The sequence below is a fragment of the Cervus elaphus genome, chromosome 17, assembly GCF_910594005.1.
Source record: "Cervus elaphus chromosome 17, mCerEla1.1, whole genome shotgun sequence".
Taxonomy (NCBI): Eukaryota; Metazoa; Chordata; class Mammalia; order Artiodactyla; family Cervidae; genus Cervus; species Cervus elaphus.
This window is the reverse complement of record NC_057831.1, coordinates 33,014,468-33,036,963: the sequence shown is the minus strand read 5'-3', so window position 1 is coordinate 33,036,963 and position 22,496 is coordinate 33,014,468. Positions and strand designations below refer to the sequence as shown.

At 33.6% G+C, this 22,496-nt stretch overlaps 1 protein-coding gene across 2 annotated transcripts in view; it reads left to right on the top strand.

Moving 5' to 3' along the window:
• The window catches only part of GRID2 (glutamate ionotropic receptor delta type subunit 2), a 1,554,957-nt gene that overhangs the window by 308,088 nt on the left and 1,224,373 nt on the right, over positions 1-22,496 (top strand). For both annotated transcript variants that reach the window (XM_043871276.1, XM_043871274.1), the window contains exon 2: positions 4,051-4,206. In XM_043871276.1, coding sequence (XP_043727211.1) covers positions 4,051-4,206 — 156 coding nt within the window. The remainder of the gene's footprint in view (positions 1-4,050; positions 4,207-22,496) is intronic.

Below are 22,496 nucleotides of genomic sequence, written 5' to 3'. Positions count from 1 at the left end.
TATCTAATATACTCAAGCTCCATTATAAATACTCTAACAATAAAAATAGTTTCTATAGCCCAGGAAATTTATTTTGCTAAGGAGACAAGGCATATACCCATGATTGAGACAGTATCATAAATGGAGATATGAAGGTATAAATGCTTAAACTGTTTTTGAGAGTTATGGAGGTGGTCAGATTAGTAACTTCTTATAAATATTTTATTTAACAAGCATGTTTGTGAATGTGAATTTGTGTAAAATTATGTTTTTAACTTGACCCGTTACAACAGTTAAAAAATTAAGACCTCAACATGTTTTTAATACTGCTGTAAGCCGTAATTATTTTCTTTTCTAAGATATAAGAAGACAAGGATGATCTATTTTGTATTTAAAAACTTGTATGTAGAGTACATGTCACTCTCTTTCTGTAAGGAAAAGTAAAGACCATTTTTCTCTCCCATGGGAGTAGCAGATCATCAGTCCCTAATGTGGAAATGATTATAATTACAGTTTAGTCATTAGGAATCTTTAGGAGATGTTCCTTCTCTGCCTGTTGCTTGGTTATAATTCCCTCCAGTTTGGCCAGCGTAAAATGTAAATAGAGTATGATTTGTTGATCAGATACTGTGTGTGTGTGTATGTGCGCATGTGTGTGTGTGTGTGTTTGTGTGTGTGTGTAAATGGTGGAAGAATTATTTCATCATGACAATGTCGGCTCTGGCTTTCTTGTCCAGGTTTTAAAATAAAACTGACAGTTAAAACATGCTAATAAAAATAGCTGGGAAAGAAATAGATGCTGTATCATCATGTACGCTATATAGTTGTGAATGTTATGTTTGGGAAACTTTAATTTCAAAAATGACATTTAATGTTTGATTAGACTGGTAATATGCATTTATTAATACAAAAGCTAGAGATGACATAACTATACTATTGGAAGTGCATGGCATACATAAGAAAGGACTGTGTTTCCAGAGATTCTTCATGTGAAACTTGCCAGGTTGTTTTCAGAATAGTTGTGCTTGATATAAAATGCTGCATTTACTTTGTAACAAAAAGCCAAACTTAAGATGAGATTTTATAGCTGAGGAAAAAAGTAAATAAATAAATAAATGGATCTGAAATGTTGGCTAAGATTTCCTGTTCTTTGCTTATGCTGTCTGTGTGCAGTAAGATAAATTGTTTGTTTTGTCTACTTCCTTTCTGTTTGCTGAAAGATGAACTGCTTCTTTTGTGCATTTCCTTTCAGTATATCTTAATTCAGAACAGAATTGACTAATTTGCTATCATTTTGGCAGATTTCTGCCATTTATTAAGCCAGGTTTAATGTTTAAAGCAATTTTAAGTGTTCTGTCAGGCAATAGTAAAATGTTTTCATTAAAAATATATTACCAATACTCATCAGAAGTCAATAATGTTACTTGCTATAAAACAAGGTTGATTAGAAACTCTTCATTTAAACAATTCATTTGGTATTCATGACAAATTAAACATCTCTGTATAAATATACATCACTTCTTTGTGAATAGGCATTTAGATTATCTGATTTTAAATGAATTGGGTATTTCAGCTCCAGTTATAGCACCCTTATATCATACTTCCTAACAAAGTGCTGAAGAAATTTTTATATCCCAGTATGATAATATTATATTTTACTGTAATGATTAATTACATTAATCTAGCTTCTGATAAATATTATCACAAATTAAAAGTCTTTATAAATGTGGATTAAAGTTATCAGGATAAATCTAAATTTTATTACCTAAATATTTTCATTAAAAACTTAGTCTGTAAAATAAACTTTTAATTCAGAGGCAACAAGATAGGTTTAAAATTAATGTGTATTATATAAATTGATTACATCATTAAAACTAATAATATTCTGAGTATTAGGTATATAATAGTATAATTCCAAAATAATTTTATATCAATTAAAAAAATTCTTCACACTTTTCTTATGTTTTTATCCATGGCAGGTATTCCAAATGTATAAGAAATGGAAAGGAAAGGTTTAAATAGGCTGGTCAAAGTTGTCAGTGAATCCATGCAAATATAGAAGAGCAGTGGTAAGAAAAATCTAAGCACACAGTAAGCCTATTAGACATTTTGCTTTCTCTAGCAGAAATTAATCATTGCTTTACCATGGCAAAGGCACTTAGGCTGGAGAGGTCAAAAGTAACCTGCCAGATTTGTCAGAAGTGAACATAGTTTCACATTTGCTTTATCATGTATTGAGTCTTATAATGCATGTTAAATATCATGATTTGTCTTTTCCTAGAAGATTTTGAGGGCTTCAGTTACATAAGTATTAAATCAACCAAATTGAAACATGTAAAGTGTGTCTACTTTTATTGATATGTATATGTGTGTTTGTGTGCATGTATGTGAATATATATGCATATCTGTGTCTGCATATATAGTGTGTTTATCTCTTCATATATGTGTATAATAACTGTTTTCTATTTATATAATGGAAAAAGTCATTTTTATATATACACTTTTTCACACACGGTAATGCATATTATAGTCAAGAAATATATATTATGCATATATAGATAGGATGTACATATGTTCATAGTTATTCCTTTATCATGTTATTGTCCTTTAGGTGTATGTCTTTTTTTTTATCAGGAGGGAATTCATTAGGTTTATTCAAAAATGCAAAAATTACGTTGACCCAATTATTTGTGATTAAAAAGTAAATTATTAAAAAATGTGTGCCTGCTTAGAACTTGAGGAGTCAGTATGCATGACCATATGGGAAAGAATCCCGAAATATGCTATAAAGTCAGATTCCCCATTAAATACTTTCATTCCTTTTGGGTATAATCCTATAAGGCAGTATCCCATAGTGACACAGAGCAAGAATGGTGGAGTCAAGGAGGCAAGGGCTCTGGCCATTGTTGTGGGAACTTAGGCATATTTCTTGCATGGAATCCTTTTTTAAAACAGTATTTGTTTGTAGTACTATTTGAGATGGGGACGACAGAGGATTAAACAGTTGGATGGCATTACAGACTCGATAGACATGAGTTTGAGCAAGCTCTGGGAGTTGGTGTTGGACAGGGAAGCCTGGTGTGCTGCAGTCCATGGAGTCGCAAAGAGCTGGACATGACTGAGCAACTGAACTGAACTGAATTATTTTCAGAATTACATTAGATACTGTAGTGTGAAAAAATTAATAGAAAATGTTAAGCGGGTAGAGAGGGAGGTGGGAGGGGGGATCGGGATGGGGAATACATGTAAATCCATGGCTGATTCATGTCAATGTATGACAAAAACCACTACAATACTGTAAATTAATTAGCCTCCAACTAATAAAAATAAATGAAAAAAAAAAGGAAATGTTAAGCTGTGTTTGAATTTTATTACAGTATTTAAAAAAAGGAACGATACCAGCATTTATTAAGACATATTTAGTTACCACAGTTTGCTTAAATATTGCATGCATAGCATCATTTAATATAGCTAATAAACCTTACAGATGGATATTATTTTTATTACTAGATATTATAGATGGTGAATGTGTTTAGAGTTTGAATCCCTTGCTCAAGGTCAAACCTTGAGAGTCAGGATTTGAAAAGATGTGGAAACTCTTGTTCAAGAAAGAAAGAAGAGAAGAAATAAAAAGAAAAATAATAAATGAAAATCATGATAAAAATTTGATTCCTATTTACTTTATGAATGGGCTCTAAGAATATATCCTTATTTTTCTCCAGTTATTCAGAAAAAAATCTTCAAGCTATGAATTCCTAAAGATCTTAGTACATGAAGCATTCAGTACATTTAACCACTTTGTTCTGCAAAGGCTTTTTGTACTTATTATGCCTTCCCAGTGCTTTCCCAGCAAAACACTGATGTACTATTCATCATTTCCATTTGGAAGAAGTAACTACATTCCTGCTTAGCTGTCACACTGCTTCCAGTACAGTGTGTTTCAGTAATAAATAAAGTGCATGCTTTAAGTGAAAGTGTATGTTTTCTGATACATAAGTCTCTTTGGCGTAATTCTGGAGGGCATGAGAGAATATTTATGTTATTGTTTAATGGCGACTCACTTCTTTCTAGGAGCAATTTTTGATGAATCTGCCAAAAAGGATGATGAGGTATTTCGCACAGCAGTTGGTGACCTCAACCAGAATGAGGAGATCTTACAGACTGAGAAAATCACATTTTCGGTGACATTTGTTGATGGCAACAACCCTTTTCAAGCAGTTCAGGAAGGTAAGGTCTATCAGCACTCTACATTTTATTTTGTTTTTTGGTTCAATACAAATGGCAATGAAATTAAATTTTTAAAAGCCATTAAACATGAACATCATTTTTGCATCTTTGCTGCATAGCTTTTCTTTTAGGGTGTTATTTGGTAGATTTTAATCCTGTATTCTACTTCTGAAAGGGCAGTGAGTGAAAAGTTATTGTTTTAATAGAAATAAAATATGAAAATGGTCTTAAATATTTACAATAAAAACTTTGCAATATATTATGACTTTAGTGTAATTGAAACATTCCTTAAAAATATGACTTTCTATCTGAAGTGTTACTTTGTTTTCCTTGAGATAACTGCCACCTTGAGTGTTGTCACAACTGGAGATGACATTTAAGGTGTATTCATGACAGATGTGTTGCTAGAAGGAGAACTTTTAGACAGTACATACAAATCAAAGATACATTTGTGCTGGAATCTCTACAGTGTGCCAAATTTTAAAGCACTTTTCTCCATTCTGTCTGCTATAGAGTCATACAAATTATTTTTATTATGCTAGAGTGATCCTTTGTATGAATGATTTCAATGAAAGATCTTACACTAATAAAATTCTAGTTTTGATGCTATTATTGTAATGAAATATTTAATCTTTTGATTGGCAAAGTAGTCATTATTCATGAAGTTATTTGTTGTTAATCTGTTTTATATTTTATTGTGATTATATATTTAGACTAAAGATACTAATATGAAATTAATTTAGTTAAACGAAGCATATTTCTTTCATTAAAAACTTAGAGAAATTGGCAGAAGAAAATATGGACAAGATATGACTGTAGTAAAGTTTTGTGGAAAACTTTTTAAAGAAAAGTATTGAAGGGATAAAGAAGATAAATGTTTTTATTGTAATGTGTTGATATACAAGTAAGTTTTATTGGATTGTGTTTTTGATCAGTGGCATTGACTAAAGCTGATTTAAGCTTATTTCTGTCAGTAAGGCAATGGATAGAATAATTAATAGTCTAATGGATTTTCCTTCTTATTAATCTGATGAAGTGAAAAGATATTATTTTAATGAAATGAACAGAAATTTTTAAGTAAAGGTTGATTTTGTAATAAAATAGATTTTTCATATAAATATGATGGAACTTTAATACATAAATATAAATTTTAAAAATCAGATTAATATAAGCATCTGGTTTTTTCTTGCATTTTAATTCAGAATTATCCTGGGAATTTGCAACTTTAAATCGTGGCTATGCTGATAAATTTTCTATAGAAACATCTAAAAACTGTCTAAATGTTAGAATTCATAAAGCAGTCTGCAAAAATAATAAATTAGAAATTGTGGAAAATACTTGTAATGTAAAGGAATAGTTACACTAAGAATGTTATTCTTTAAAATAAGTAGATATTTCTTTCCCAACTGTTAGTTTCAGTAACCAGAGTAAGAGCAGGAAAAAATGAGGACCAACTTATTTTTGTGACTGTCTTCTTATTAACTGCAGATGTGCTAAAATATTCATGCCTTTTAAAAAATCCACTTTGACTGAAAAAATGGGGATAAATCAGTGAGAAATATACAGTGGGTAAAATGGAATTACAAGAGCTAAATAAATATGGCCTTCACACTTTTTTTTTTTAAGAGACTACTTTTTTTTGTTTTAAGAGACTGCAATTTGAAACACAAGGACAGTTTTTAAAATACCACAGTTAATTCATTTACATATTGCTTTGTGTAACCATTCTACTGTCAACTAAATTCTGGAAACAAAACTATCTCTCAAAAGAACTATTGTGATATAAAAGAATTTGTGGCACTGAAAGCAAATTGAGAGAGGAAGTAAGTTTTAAGTTTTCAAGATAGAGAATGCTAGATATTTGTCAAGAAAGAATAAAGAACTTGATAGCTTGCCTGATGGGTTTTGATACTAACAGAATGTTCTGGACCAGTTATTTTGATGGTCTGCTCTGGGTAATGAATCTGAAATAAGTTCTAGGAAACTCTGGAGTTAATTTTTACCCCATTCAATATCAAGAAAGATCTTGTTTAATTTTAAAAGTAAAAATAGTTTTTTCTAGAGCTCTTATTGTATTTGATAGCTTTGAAACAATAATAGAAATATTCAATTGAGAGAGGACAAAAAGTATTTAGGAATATTTTGAGGAAGTATTTTAGGAGAAACCTTCAACTAAACTATCAGAGATGGTCACCTTTATGTCATCATATCTTTGCTGCAGTATCATTAAAATCTATAACACAGAAGGCCTTAAATCAGTTTGTTAATATTTTGTTTATCCTATCTATTTTCAACACTTAATAAGAGAGAGAGATTTAAATATAAACAGCCTACTTACTCTGTAAACTTTAATAAAGAATATTGGTAATCTAAAATGCTCCTTTGTAGTTTTGGTTACTGTAGTTTGTGCATAATAATAATTATTTTGCGGTGAGTTTCTTGAAGAAAGTATCTTGGTTACAACACAGGATCAATATTTTCTATTTTCTGCAGAGCAATGACTATTTGATCATCATTTTCACTATCCTATAACATTAATCTCAGCAGTTTCAGATAAATGAACAGTAGGAAAAAAAAATTCTTGTTTTAACAAAAGTAATTTGTAAATAAACCACCTATTTTTAGGTAATTATTTTTGCTTTCTTTTGAATATTTTTTGGTAAGCCATTGGTTACCTTTAATCTGTTGAACTGTGTGATGTCAACTAATGGTAAAGACTTTTTCATGCCTTAACTTAGGAATTCTTTTCTTTAGTTTATTTTTTGTGTGTGTGGACATTTTCCTTAAGATATACAAAAAAATTTGAAAACATGTGAAATTATCAAGGTACAAGATTATATAAGTCCTATTGAATGTTAAATTAAACACAGTGGTTAAGTAATCATTCTACAAACTGGAAGTGTGTAGCAAAGAATGAATGAAGTAAACCAAGGCCTGTAGACCACTGACCTGATATATTCCTTACTATATCTGCAGGGATATATATATGTTGCATATATAAATATATATACTTATTTATGAGGAAAATGCCTAATATATTCTGATATATTCTAGGACTTCAGTAAACACTGTTGGGAATGAAAATGGTAGCAGATTTATATGTTTTGATATGTGCAGGTTATGTTCATGGGTTTTAGATGGCATGGATTAGCAGAAAAATACCAATTTGATTGGCAGCAGCAGTTGCATTGTATAATCCACTCAGTTCATTCATCCTTACTTCTCCTCTTCTAAATAATAATGAAGAAATCAGAACATAAGTGATGTATTTTAAGGTCAATTTCATCTCTGTGGATAAGATGCTCCCCAAGTCTTTAGAACAAATTTCCAGATTTAGATACATAAAGAATTAAAGAAATTATAATTATTCAGTTTTCACTTTAGAGATGGCTTCACATTGCTGAAATTGCCGCCTGTGTTTTTTTTTTTTTCATGACTGACTTCAGAATTTATTAAAAGAATATATGATAGCTGTCCTTTGTTCTGCTACCTCATCCAGCTATTCACAGCAACCCGGAGCACTCATTACTTTCTTCAGAATTCAGAAAGGGCCTTTTGCAGGTTCAGGTGACCTGGACCAAAGCAGTTGTTGTGAGATTTCTTTCCTTACGTTTCTTTTAAAGATTGTTTCCTCTATGGGACCTATGTACTGAATATAACAGATACACAAATGACTGGTGTGAAAGGCATCTCTGTCTCTACTGAAAGCAATAGCAGCTGTTTATATTGTTAGCTCTTAGCTGAGACCAACACCACTATGGGCCGTTAAAGATGGGGATTTATAAGAAAACAAGGTCAGGAAATGTAAGGAGAATGTGTAAAAATGTTCACATTGAAAGGTGAATGCAGAAATATGAATGCATGTATAATTCTTGTCTGCATCACATGTATCAGGAAGAATGTTAAGAACTATGCACTAATATTGAATGGCAAGATTCAGTTAAAACATTTTGAAATAATTATTAGAAAAAATATATAAAAATGAAATGCATAGTGAGAAGAGTATAAGGGAAGATTTATACCATAGAGTCACAAATGATTCTATTTGAAAAACTAAGGACTATTAAAATTATTCTCTGTTGTGTTAAAAATTATTATAAACAATTTTTAGTGATAAAAGTTGACTTTAATACAAAAAGCAGTCACAATTAGGATTGCTCATCTTCCAGTTACAGCCGGGTCCATCTTACTTCTTCACACACCAGGCATGAATATTGATTGCTCTCAAAGAATCTTGTAAAAATAGACATCTAACTTTCACACAGTGACAATTTCAGTTGGATTTGCCTTGCATATCTTCCAAAATTAAATTAGTGTAAGTGTAAAACAATGAGACTACTTTCATTTATGGATTATGAAATAAGTCCTATGTCTTTTTAGTTATATATAAATATCCACGTATCTATATCACATGTGTAAAAGTGATAACAGAAGAGTAGCAGAGCCAAAAACAGTATAAGGAATACTAAGCAGGAAAAAACTTCTCCAAGACACATGACAATTCACTGTGAGTATTTCTGGTGCCATAGGCTAAATCTGAATAGTCTGGTTCAAAGAAGATGTAAATGTAAAAGAATGATTTATGTGGCTGTGGTATTTGATGCTTTATTCTAGGGCTTAGTCTCATAATTTATATTCCTCTCTGCTTTAATAGGATATTTTTACTGTGTTTAAAAACATCTGTTAATTCCAAAATTCTTAGATTGGATTCTCCAGCTTTCCTTAGCATAAGATTGCAATGTATATAACTCATCAGCCTGTGTTTCCTGGACCAATTTATATAACTCCAACTTCAGCTTATTTTTTGAATTGCCTGACCATTGAACTGGAGAATTAGTGACTCCAGAAACCAAGAAACAAAATCTGAACATCAAGCAATTATACTTCTTCTCATTCATTCACTTGTTCATTTTTCCCTCATTTTTTTCATTCCTTCTTCCCTTTCCACATCAATGTTGTATTTTGTCTCTAGGCCCAATACTCTGTAGATAACTGATGCCTAACTCCATGTGCAGAGGGGTTGAAGGGATAGTGATGCAGCTGACTGGCTACCTCCGGGCACTCACAAGGCAGGAGAGATTCTCAAGGTACATTTGGTGGCTCTCTGGACCACATGCTTCTCTTCATGAGTCTGGGGTGTTTAGGTTGGTCAGTTCTCCAGGAATTCCATGCCAAGTTCTGCATCAGTTTTCTTTCCTACTGCCACGTTCTAAGAACTGGCATATAAGGTCTGCAATCAGAATCTGCCTATTTTGTGATCTTTAGTACTTATCATTAATGTAGTATTAAAATTTTAGACATCTGTATCTATTAGAGACAACACAGACATGCATTCTTTCAAATATCTCTTACTGCCGATTTTCATTAAAGAATTTCCAATCAAGAAGGATTATAATATTGTGTATTTGGACTCTAATTTTGAGGGTACTCAGTTAAATCAGTCTATTCAAATACTTACTTAAAGCCTATAACTCTTCCAAGACTGGGCCATCTATAATGGAAATAGCAAAAGAGAAGATGGAATGTCTGTCTCCAGGAGGTCTAAATATGCACCTGAGTGGGGCTGTGGATTTTAACAGTGTCGTTCCCTTCTACTTGTAACTTGGGTTTTTAATTGTGTTAATAGTAGGAACATGATGTTCTAGATTTTTAAAACATTTACTTTTCAGGAAAGAGGGAATTTATTTTTTAAATAAATTCATTATTTTTAATATAATGTTAATAATGATATACAGTGCCTAGCTTAATTTTATTTTTTTCTGTGATTTTTTTTTGTTGTACCCTTTTACTGGTAGTCTTTCCCTTGTATCACTCAATATGACACTTTTAAAGTAACAGGTCCCTATTACTATGAACAGATTAAATTCAGATGTTTATAGACCCTTATATCATGATTTTATATAACCTGCTTCGGGGCCTTTTACCTTACTACCTACAATTGTGTACTGTTGTGTAAGCTACCTCATAAAATATATATTTCAGCAACATGTGCTACTCTTGTTTTATTTAGAAGAATCTTTAGCAGCTTTCTATGAAAGCTGTGTTTAATGAAATTTTTTGTTGTTGTTGCTGAAGTGTTCTTTCTACCAAACATTTTCTTGTAATAATAGCACACCACTTTCTTCTGTTCTTTTTCTACCTTTATGGATGGAGTGCATGTTTAAACAGCATAATTCAGTTTTTAATCGGCCTTTTATGATAGTTATTTGGTAAAATAATCGCCTATTATGTCATAAAGTGACTCTGAATATGTGGTTTATTAGATTAAAAACCACATTTATGTGCAGTCTGCAGTTATAATGAGAGTCCATTTTGTAGTCATAAAAATTCTTTAAGTTCATGTTGACAAACCAAAGGTGACTTAACTATATTCAGAATTTTAACACTATTACAAGTATTATTAATATGCAACTTTTACATGATCCAGTCTACTTGCTTCACTTGAGAACAAAAAATAATCTGACTTTTTATTTTAACATTTAACAGCTTATTTTTGCATGTACTTGGAAAGTATTTTTAGATTTATTGGAATCTCATTACGCATAGTCTTTTAGTATCCATACAATATTTTGTTGAATTATTTTGTAATTTTCAAAAGAAATATTATTGAAACACTTGCTTTTAAAAACAAGACACACAAGCCAATGTGCAATAGAAAACTGCATATTCTAGGAAAAATAAGAATGAGTCAGCAAATACTTTTGGGGTGCCTCTAAGCATTTAGCCTTGAGCAAACTACTCTGCACAAAGCTGTGCTCTCCACTGGCTGTCCTGAAATCTTAGTGTAGTTAGCTTAACCATTATTATCCTGTGTTAGATACTGACCTATATCTGCACCTCTTTCTTTTACCCTCCTATTACAGTGCTTTTAAAAATTCCTCACTCATCTTTTTAATCTTTGATTCTTCACTGTATTCACTCATAGTATTTATATTTGGTTCAGTATGTGTTTTAAACTTGATGCTTGAGGAAAAAGAAAACATTGCGGTTAAGTGCAAGGGCCGTGTGTTCGTGTGCGTAGTAAGTCGCTTCATGCACAGAGTAAGTCGCTTCATGCCTATGTGCTAAGTTGCTTCAGCCATGTCCCACTCTTTGTGACCCTCTCGACTGTAACCTGCCAGGCTCCTCTGTCCATGGTGGATTTTCCAGGTAAGGATGCTGGAGTGGGTTCCTATGCCCTCCCCAGAGGATTATCCTGACCTAGGTATTGAACCTGAGTCTCTTTGTCTCCTGCTTTGGAGACAGATTCTTTCCCACCAGTGCCACCTGGGAAGCTCTGGGAAGCATGGGCCATGTAATTAGATAAATCTACCTTTGTATGAATGCTGCTTCACCTCTTATTATCTGTGGGACCATAAACACACCTATTGTTTCCAAGCCGCAGTTTATTCAAAAATTTGGAATGAACACATACTCCATAGGAGAACTGCTATGATCATTGTTGCATAATAATTACATGGGATAACAATTATGGTTTGTGGGTTCCTCTACTAATCTAACAGAGAGGGCAGTGGCAACCCACTCCAGTACTCTCACCTGGAAAATCCCATATATGGAGGAGCCTGGTAGGCTGCAGTCCATGGGGTTGCTAAGAGTCAGACACGACTGGTGACTTCACTTTCACTTTTCACTTTCATGCATTGGAGAAGGAAATGGCAACCCACTCCAGTGTTCTTGCCTGGAGAATCCCAGGGACGGGAGCCTGGTGGGCTGCCATCCATGGGGTCGCACAGAGTTGGACACGACCGAAGTGACTTAGCAGCAGCAGCTGCTAATCTAAATGTATTTTAATAGTGGAGTACATGGCAATTTGGTACCATTGCATGTGTAAATCAGTAAATTCTTATCTTTCTCTGACCTAACATTCCCATACATCCTTTGCCACATGCATTGGTAGTTCCCATGCATACCATGGATAACACTAAATTTAATAACTGCCTAGTCAGTGTCTTTTTTTTCCCAAGAGAGTTTTTCTTATCAAGATCCTGAATTCTGGGGTTGTAAAAATGTTATATAAGTTAAATGCTTCTATTTTTTTCTGTTTTCCTGGGATAGTTTTGCTTATCACCCCAGGAGAAGGAGAATTATATTTGTAGTATAATTTATTTGGCAAATAGTAATGTTGCAACAGGTGTACTTAGGGTTTGGAGAATTTAAAATACCTTGTAACCATTTCTGGGAAGTAGAGAAAGCTTGTGGAGAGCAAACTAAAGCTTTCTGATTATTTGTGTAGGCTTAATACAATCAGTGAAGTAAATAAGGCACTGAGTCATAACTACATGGAATTCAGTTGTAGACAGGCATAATGTTGTGGAAGAATGACATATGTGAAGGTCACATATAGAAGTGAATTCAAGGAAAACTTGAGACTTTAATAGATGCATCATATCTGATATTTTGAATTTATTTCTAACATGATTGTTTAAAGGGTTATCTTTCTATGTTTTGTACTTTTTTATTTCAATATGGGTGGATATCAACTCTAAAAACTTGATCATAGGTTTCTTTGAATTTTCAGTATTTTCCTCAGTAACACATAGTGTCATGTTATTTTCTCAGAAATCCATGCCTCATTTCAAGACATATTTGCCTTTTGGTCTCTGGTAGACTATTATAATATGATAGTAAGAATGACTAGGGCTTCCCTTGTAGCTTGGTTGGTGAAGAATCTGCCTGCAATGCTGGAGACTCAGGTTCGATTCCTGGGCAGGGAAGATAGATCCCCTGGAGAAGGAAATGGCAACCCACTCCAGTATTCTTGCCCGGAGAACCCCACAGAGGAACCTGGGGGCTACAGTCCATGGGGTTGCAAGATTCAGACATGACTGAGCAACTAAACCACCACCAAGAATGGCTAAGCTCATTTCTTAAAGCTGTATTTTCCAACATAAACAGACTTAAAACATAGAAAATACATAAAATATCTATTATATATGAGGAATGTTTCAAAGCAAAAAACAAATGTTTTCTCAGAATGTTTATTTTTGGAGGGGGCGGCTCCTACAAATAAAGTCAAATGTGATCTTTTCATAGAAAATGTTTTTGAATAGAATAACCAGTAATAGTTTTTGTATTTTACTTTCGAATTTACACTTATATAAAATCAAACAGAATATTTTGAGGTGGTCCTGCATGCTTATTCGAGTTATTGAAAATGAGCACAATGTAAATATCTCTGATGATAGAAAGTTATTCGGAGATTAAAAAAAGAGGTGACACAAACTTATTGGTCACAGAGAAAGAAACTGACATATAAGCCTCATTCTACAGGCTCCCAAATCCTGTTCTTATTGTTTTATATTAATTTGTCAACAGTATTTATGTTTGAAATTTTTTAGTTCATTATTTTACTGTTTTGAATTTCTAGGCATTTTTGACCCTGTTTAAAGAAGTTTTATATCTATATTAATTCATCATGTATATATTAATATATGTATTATATATATATATGCATTTACATATGCACATGCATATAAATTCATGTGTTTATATTAAAATATATATTATATAACATATATGTCATGTATATATGATACATATATATCATCTCTTCATGCTTATCTATCTACCTATCTAAAAGAAGTTCACCAAGCATTTCTTTCTTTTGGTAACCCTTCCAAAGTTGATTCATGCTTCTCATGGGTCATTTTAACTCTCTATTTACTATATCTGTTACAGTGGAACAAGCTGATTTGTTATTAAACCACTGTCATTCATTATTCAAAATTTATGCTAGGGCTCCTTGAGAGCACAGATGAATCATTAGTTTACACTTCCTTTCCTCGGAAATTACTTAAACCTTAAATATGAGAAGAGGACACCAACTGGGAAAAAACTATGAATCACCAAGAATAATTCATGATTCTTTCAAAAATGAAAATAATTGTTTACGTATTTGTAAGACACTTTTAATGCACTGACTCTACACGGTATTAGAAATTTATATAGATGAATGAGATAAATTTGTCTCAAGCAACCAAGGACTTTATATTTTAAAGAAAGATATACAAAAATAGCTAAAGAAGCAAACAAATTAAAAAAAAAAAAGAGAAGGCTGACACAAAGCAAAATAACTGATACTATGATAAAAAATAGCAGGTGGGTTGTGTGTGTGTATGTGTGTGTGTGCCACTTAAAGCCAGGACTTCATTTTTTTGTGTAGTGATTGTGGAAAATACAAAAAGGAACATATTTGTTAAAATTTGAAGTTGCAAAATAGCCAGCCACGCAAAGATAAGAGGAAATAGCATTGCAGGCAATAGCATATAGAAAAACGTTTGGAGGCAGGGTTTGCTTCATGTGTTTGAGGGAGTTAGATTACCTTTTGAATACTCAAGCTTTTATTTTATTGTTTTGCAAATGTTTATTTCCATCAAACCAACCAGTGAAGTTGCTCAGTTGTGTCTGACTCTTTGTGACCCCATGGACTGTAGCCTACCACGCTTCTCCATCCATGGAATTTTCCAGACAAGAGTACTGGAGTGGGTTGCCATTTCCTTCTCCAGGGGATCTTCCCGACCCAGGGATTGAACCCAGGTCTTCCGCATTACAGGCAGTCGCCACCAGTGAGATCATTATTTACTGGGTAGCAATATTCTTTATGAATTTCTTACCCAAATCTGCTTCAGTTTTCCTGTTTGGGAATGAGTATTGTGTTCTAAAAGAAAATCTGATCGTTCTGCAGATTCTCACTGACATCTGTGGCATGGCAGGCAATGTTATTTATGAATCCCTTTTGGATTTGAGGTTCACCTGTTTGTAACTGATTTTGAATATAGGTATGGGAACATTTGGGCTATCCATACAAGTGTTCTTCCTAGGAAAAAGAAATGAAATTAAACATGGAAAAAAGAATCTTACCCCATTTTCTTGGTCTTTTAATACAGAGTAACAGAGACATATTAACATCTAAAACTAGGGAAGAAACATCATTTTGTGGATTTTATATCTGCTGTATACTCTTGATAAAATAGCTTCATTTGAAAGCCCAAGAATGAGAAGTGTCATTTATTTATATCTTATTATATCCCATGAGCTGTTAAAAGTGCTTTTTTCAGCCCATCTAAAGTATAAGTTATTCTTACAAGCTTTTTATAGATGAAGAAAATGACGTAGAGCTAGGTTAGCTAACTAGTCACAGCTGAAACCTTTAAAATAGTTCCTGGAATACTCTGGTATTTCAGAATGCTAACTAGGGGTCCCAGACATACATCAGTTGCGGGAGGAGAGTGGGTTCAAGGTGCTTATTTTCTGTCTCCTCTGTGATATCTCTTTGAGCTGGGGGTTTCTCTCACACAAAAGTCATGCTTTTCTAAAGGCAGCCTGCTCTTCACTACTCTTCTTCAGAACTGCACAAATTCCTCTCTTCTCTATCCTTTGAGCCTGGTTGCCACCTCACTGCGACTACCTCTGATTTCTTGTACTACCCCTCGTTTTTCTGTCATATCCCATTCAAATCTGTGTAATTCGTGTCTTTGAAAAAGAAATCATTCTTAAATTATCCTGTTTTGAGCTTGCCATTGTTTCCTATTGGGATTTTAGCTGATATCAGTATTAACTACTGTATTCAGCTGCCTACATGGAAAAGCTCATCTTAACATACTCTTAGTGAGTCGATGACTTGTCTAATCTAATCAGTAAGTGTTATCTGTTGGAATGTAGTATTCACACTAATGCATGCATATCGTATTGCAAAACTTAGAAAGAACACCTCACACAAATCTTTGTCTTCTGTCTTCTACAAGATGAAATCTTCAGATTCATTGGTATTTTAGACATACATCAAAGGCTGACTTGATGTTAGAGATGCTGTGAGGCAACATCCCTATAGGAGGGCATGAGGTCTGACCAGGAACAGGTCTGATCTCCCAATGGCCACCCCACAGCATAGTTGTATGACTTCTCTTGAAGAACACATAATTATTTTTACTTAATATTACAAGTGGAATGAATTTGATGAAAACTAATGTTCCATTTGTATATTTTACATATCTCTTTGAAAACCTTCTAGTTTAAGGAAGTTGATAAATCGATGTTCATAATTTTTTAAATATTTTACTCCATTTCCTATGGGGAGAATGTCCTTTTTCTTTCTTTTATTCCATTCTTTGTAGGAGTGCTTTACTGTACAAACGGCTCCTTATTACATTGCTGCAGAAATAAAAACCACACATTTTATTGTTGGACAAATTGCACAGCCAAGACATTTTGTTACCTAGTAACTTATAAAGAGTCATAAGGAGAAAGTAACAAATTACAAAGGAACTGTTTTGCATTTTATCTCTTTTATTTCCTAGATCCACATTTTAATAGATACTAATGAACAACAAATGGCCAAGCAGCAGGCAGCAGAGAAAGAGGAAACATAGGAAAGGTCCATAAAAGCATGACTATTGTAACTTTATTCCTTCCTTCATCCAACATTATTCAGCACCCAAGTAAAATACAGTGAAGCAGAATTAGTGAAAAAATGTTATGTAACTTAGGGGCCCTCTGCATTTTCAAGGATTTAAACCACTAACAAAGAATAAATGTATGTGTACAGATAATGTAATTGCTAGGCAGTGGTTTCTTGAGGAACAAAATACAAAGTTCCGTAGAAAATGAAATGATTTACAGCCTAGGGATGGTGAATGAAGGGAGAAAGTAAAGAAAAAATAGAGGAAAAATAGTAAGCCATGTCTTCTGCTCTGAAAGAAAAGATCTAATCAAAGAAGCAGCCATTTCAAAAATACATCTTTGTGACTGTGAAAAATGTCCTCTGTGGTGAGCCTGGACTGAGAATGGAAACATCAGGCCCTAAGGACAGAAAAGTAACTTTTCTGTCAATGTCTTTATCTTGCTCCCAGCTTCAAGATCATGCCTTTCCAAAACCAGTGGTAGAACAGTGAACTCAGCATGGAGAAAATCATGATTCAGCAAGTAAAATTAGGCATGAATAAAGACATTAATAATGACATCAGCCTTCATATAGCAAAGCCTTAGTGTTTTTTTTTGTTTTTTTTTTTGTAATGCAGCAAAAGTACTGAAAGTGACTTGAGTTCAAAGATGATGCGTCAAAGGCACAGTGCCTCCACTGTGTTTCAAGAGCAAGTGATATTTTTATAATAATTATTCTATATGGAAGAGTAATTGCTTTTCATGTTAAAGAAAGAGATAAGCCCCTAAGATTTGTAATACAAAAGTGTTATGCATATGCTTTAACTAACGCTTTCAAAGGGCTTTTACTACCTATTTGGCATTGTGTGCTATAACTCAGAGTGTCATGGCAGTGTGCTCTTCCATGAAAACATGGATTGTTTCCTAACCTAGTTGGACAGAAGTAGATAAAGAATAATGATATTCTGTTTTAGGGTTCTTTTATAAACATGGTCTGCGATCACTCCTTTTTTTTTTTTTCTTTGTAGTTATGTAGTCAATGTTTTAAATTAAAAGCATTTATAGGTCAGATTATCCAAGTAAACAATGAAGGGTCTTTATTTGAATAAAAAATGCTCTGCCATCTGTGAAAATCAACATTCACTGTTTGTTAATTATTGGTTAACTTATTATTCCATCTGAGTAAATATTATTAAGAGTTTATAATTTGCAAAATACTATAATATTTCCTGAAAGAGATATCCAGAGACATCAATATGGTTTCTAGCCTCAAACATCTTATGGTTAGCAGGTAACATACGTAAATAACATTAACATAGATATAAGAAATTGTGAAACAAAATATAATAAATTATAAAGTTCTCAGTAGCAGTAAAATATAGTGTTATATAGGATTGCTAGGAGTGCTGATCTTAGTTGTATACTTTTACTTTCTTCTTCACCCAAAGCTAGGAATAATTTCCTGTTCCTTCCATGTTCAGTGTGACCCCAGTGTTTGGTACCAGATATAACAGTACATTTGAAGTAATTTGGCATCATCTAAATTGTGTTGCCAACCTTGCTATGCTGCTAACCTATGTTCATTCATTCAGTTAGTTCAACAAATATTTATTGAATGCTTGCTCTGAGCTAGAAATTATTCTAGAAGCTCTTCATATATTAGGGAAAACAAACATCCTGCTCTCTTGGAGTATATGTTTGAGATGAAAGAACAACACACTTTATACACAATTTTAGGTTGAAGCACTGTTATGAAATATTTTAAAAATGAAACAGATTAAAAGGGATGGAGATGATGAAGTTGGGGATATCATTTTAAAGAGAACAGCCAGAGAAATTCTTCTGGGATGACTTTGAGCAGAGACCTGAAAGATGACAGGGGGCAGGTGATGTGGATGTCTGGGCATGGCAGAGTGTGCACAAGCTGTGGTGATATCAGCAACTTGAATTTGTGTATCTTCTCAGAACCATGTTAATACTTGATTTCCATTAATTGAGGACCTATTTTATTTTTGTGACTATCGGTAAATTTTCTGGCTTGTACCTGTAGTCACTTACATCTTCAAGCCCTGCAGCTTGTTCTTTGCAAATTTGTTTTGTACATTGAAGTCCTTATTTGAACTTCAATCCTATGATTGTTACCCAGCCATCTATTTCTACACATTACAGATGCAGCCTGTCTGATTTGTATTGTAGTGTATAGAAACCCTGTCAGTAGGCTTCTGATGAGTCAGTGTACCTGTTAGTTACTTAAGCATAATCTCTTTACTGTTAAGTTTGTGTGTATTATTGCTATTATCTATTAACATAATTTGAATAAGCTCTGTCCACTGTACTAAACTGTTCAATAGATTCTTCTCCTCTTCCATGATTGCACAGTCTTAGCTGGATCCATGTCTACAACTCCCCTGCCCCCTGCAGTTGAACTACATTTTCCAGTTTCCTTGGTAGTTGTATAGAAGACCCATAGAATATGAGTGAAAGTATGAGCAATTTTTAAGTCATTTCCAACTTAATGACAAGCTACTTGCCCTCAGCTAACACTTCTCCCCTTTCAATGAACTGGCTTACTCCCGTGTCTTGTGACTCTGGTTTCACCAAGCAGGTAAGGATCTACATGCTGGTGGGTTTCCGAGCAACGGGACAGAAGGAACCTGGCTCTCCTATAGGTGACTGCTGTATATGACAGTAATCCTCTATCTTATTTGTGTGATCAGTCGTGTCCAGCTCGTGCGACCCCGTGGACTGTAACCTACCAGGCCCCTCTGTCCATGGGGTTTCCCAGGCAGGAATGTTGGAGTGGGTTGCCATTTCTTTCTCCAGGGAATTTTATTTAAACCTACATTATTTGGGTGTCTTTGTTCCAGTAGGTCAAAACTTAGTGTAACTATTGCATGTGTCTCTGTATACTGTATATGAGGCAGATATCCCACTGCGCCTACTCTGTTAGTAAGGATGATTTTGAGTGCCCAGATACTCCTCTTCTGATTTTCCCGTCACAACTGCGGGCTGCTTCCTTTCACTATTGCTGCTGCTGCTTCTCCTCTTCATCCTCCAACAGATATATTGAGGTATAACTTACATACCATAAAATCCATCTGTTTTAAATGACAATTTGATCATTATTCATAAGTTTAAAGAGTTGTACACCCATTGCCAAAATCCAGGGTTTAGAACATTGGCATCACCAACAAAATCTATCATGCCCATTTGTAATCAATCAATCCCCATTCCCACAGCAGCCCCAGCCAACCACCAATCCTGTTTCTATGGATTTATTGCTTCCAGACATTTGATATAAATGAAATTAGACAATATGTAGTCTATGTCTGGGCTTTCCTGGTGACTCAGAGGTTAAAACGTCTGCCTGCAATGTGGGAGACCTGGGTTTGATCCCTGGGTCAGGAAGATCCCCTGGAGAAGGAAATGGCAACCCACTTGTCTATGTTTCTGGTATCTTTCACTTAGAAGGGAGTTTGTGATGTTCATCCATGTAGTAACATTTTTATCAAGAATATATTACATCTAATGGTAGGCAATGTTCCATTGTAGAGAAATATCACATTTTTTTTTTACATTCAAGGTTAAGAGACTGGATTATTTCCACATTTTGATTATTATAAAAAATGCCGCTATGGATATTTACGTGAAAGTCATTGTGAAGACATATATATTTTGTCTTAATCTGATTGGGCTGCTATAACAAAATACCACAGACTAGGTTGCCTTAAACAGTTTTTTTTTTTTTTTCCCCACAATTCTTGTGAAAGATAAGAATAAAGATTCCAGGAAGTTTGGAGTCTGATGAGAGCTCTCTTGGGTTGCTGCCTTCTGTCTGTGTGCGCTCATGTCCTATTCTTTGTATGTGCATGGAAGGAGGGTAAAAAAGCAGTCATTGGTGTCTCTTCCTTTAAGGACACTAATCCTTTCAGATCAGGTGCAACCCTGGTGGCCTCATGTAACCTTAATTATGTTCTTAGTGTCCCCATCTCAAAACATAGCCACAATGAGGGTTGTGGGCTATAACACTCAAATTTTGAAGGGATAGAAGCATTCGGTTCATAACATTTTTCTTGGGAAGATATCTTAAAAGGGGACAGCTCAGTCATGTGGTAAATTAAAGTGTAACTTCTTAAGTAACTTCACAACTGTTTTCCAGAGTATGTACATTCCCCCTAGCAGTGTTTGAGGATTCTAGTTTCTTCATATCCTTGTCAATTTTGTGAAACATATAAATTGGTATCTAATTAAGATTTTAATTTGTATTTATCTGATGATTAAGGATACTGAGTATCTTTTCCTGTGCCTGCTGGCCATCTGTATATTTTTTGATAAAGTATTTATTCACATTTTGTATGTGTTTAATAAGATTTTATGACTAATTTAACTTTAAATATTCTTTATATATACTTTATGAAAGTTCTTTATCAGATGTATGGTTTGCAGATACTTTCACCCGGTCTTTCCCCTACCCTCATCTTAATGGTACTTTTTGAAGTGCAAATTTTAATTTGTTGAAATTCAGTTAATCAGTTTTTTCTTTTAAGTGTCTTTCTTTTGCATTACATCTAAGAACTCTCTGAATAATTCAAGGTCACTGTGATTTTCCCTGCTCTCTTCTTACAATTTATATATTTAGTTCCTTATATTTAGATCTAGAAGCTGTTTCATGTTTGTATTTCAGTGTGATGTGAGACAGTATTTTGGCATGTGAATATACAGTTTGCCTACTCTGTTTCACAGAAAGATTATCCTTTCCCTCGCTAAATATATTTGGCCCCTTTGTTGACAATCACTTGACCATAAATAGATGTGTTTATTTCTGAACTTTTAATCCTGTTCGTTAGAACTGTGTGCCTGTCATTATGCCAGTAACATATTGGAGATTTACAATAAGTTTTAAAGTCAAATGCATTCTTTTTCTTTTTTTTTTCAAACTCATATATGACTGTTGCATTCTTCTTATTTTATATAAATAATAGGATCAGCTTTCAGTTTCTTCAAAATAGCTTTCTGGGAAATTGATGAGGATTGTGTAGAATGCATAAGTCAGTTTGAAAAGATTGCCATCTTCAGAATATTGGACTTCATATTTCATGAACATAGAATGTAGCTCAATTATTTTAAATGTTATAGTTTTAATATAATAATAATATTTTCTAATATTATTTTTTGCTTTTCACTATGCAAATTTTGGGCTTCCCTTACACTTTTAATTTATTCCTTGGGATATTATTCATTTTTATAATACTGTGAATGGAATTATTTCCTGAATTTTTTTTTCATTTTGTTTACACACACACACACACACACACACATTGCTATGGGCTTCCCCAATGGCTCAGCAGTAAAGAATCTGCCTTCAATGCAGGAGATGCAGCTTCAATCTCTGGGTTGGGAAGATCCCTTGGAGAAGGAAATGGAAACCCACTCCAGTATTCTTGCTTAAGAAATCCCATTGTCAGAGGAGCCAAGGGGCTATATAGTCCATGAGGTTGCAAAAGGGTTCTACATGACTTAGCCACTAAATAGCAAACAATATATTGGTATACTGATCTGGTCACCTGTGGCCTTGATGAATTCAATAGCTCTAGAAGTTTTTTGTGTATCCCTTAGGATTTTCTAAAAACAAGATGATGTTATGCAAATGAAGAAATTTAATCATCCCTTTCTAATCTGGATTGCTTTTAAAATTTTATTTATTTTTTCTCCCAATTAAACTGTTAGAAACTCTAGTATATAATTTTGAGGGAAGAAGACCTTTCCTGTTTCCAGTCTTAGCTGGAAAACATTCTGTCATTCACATTTGAGTATGAGTTAACTGCTTATTTTCCATAGAGGCCTTTTATCATATTAAGAAAATGGATAGGATTTATCAGAGTTAATCAAAATCTCCTTGTTAAATTTCTGGC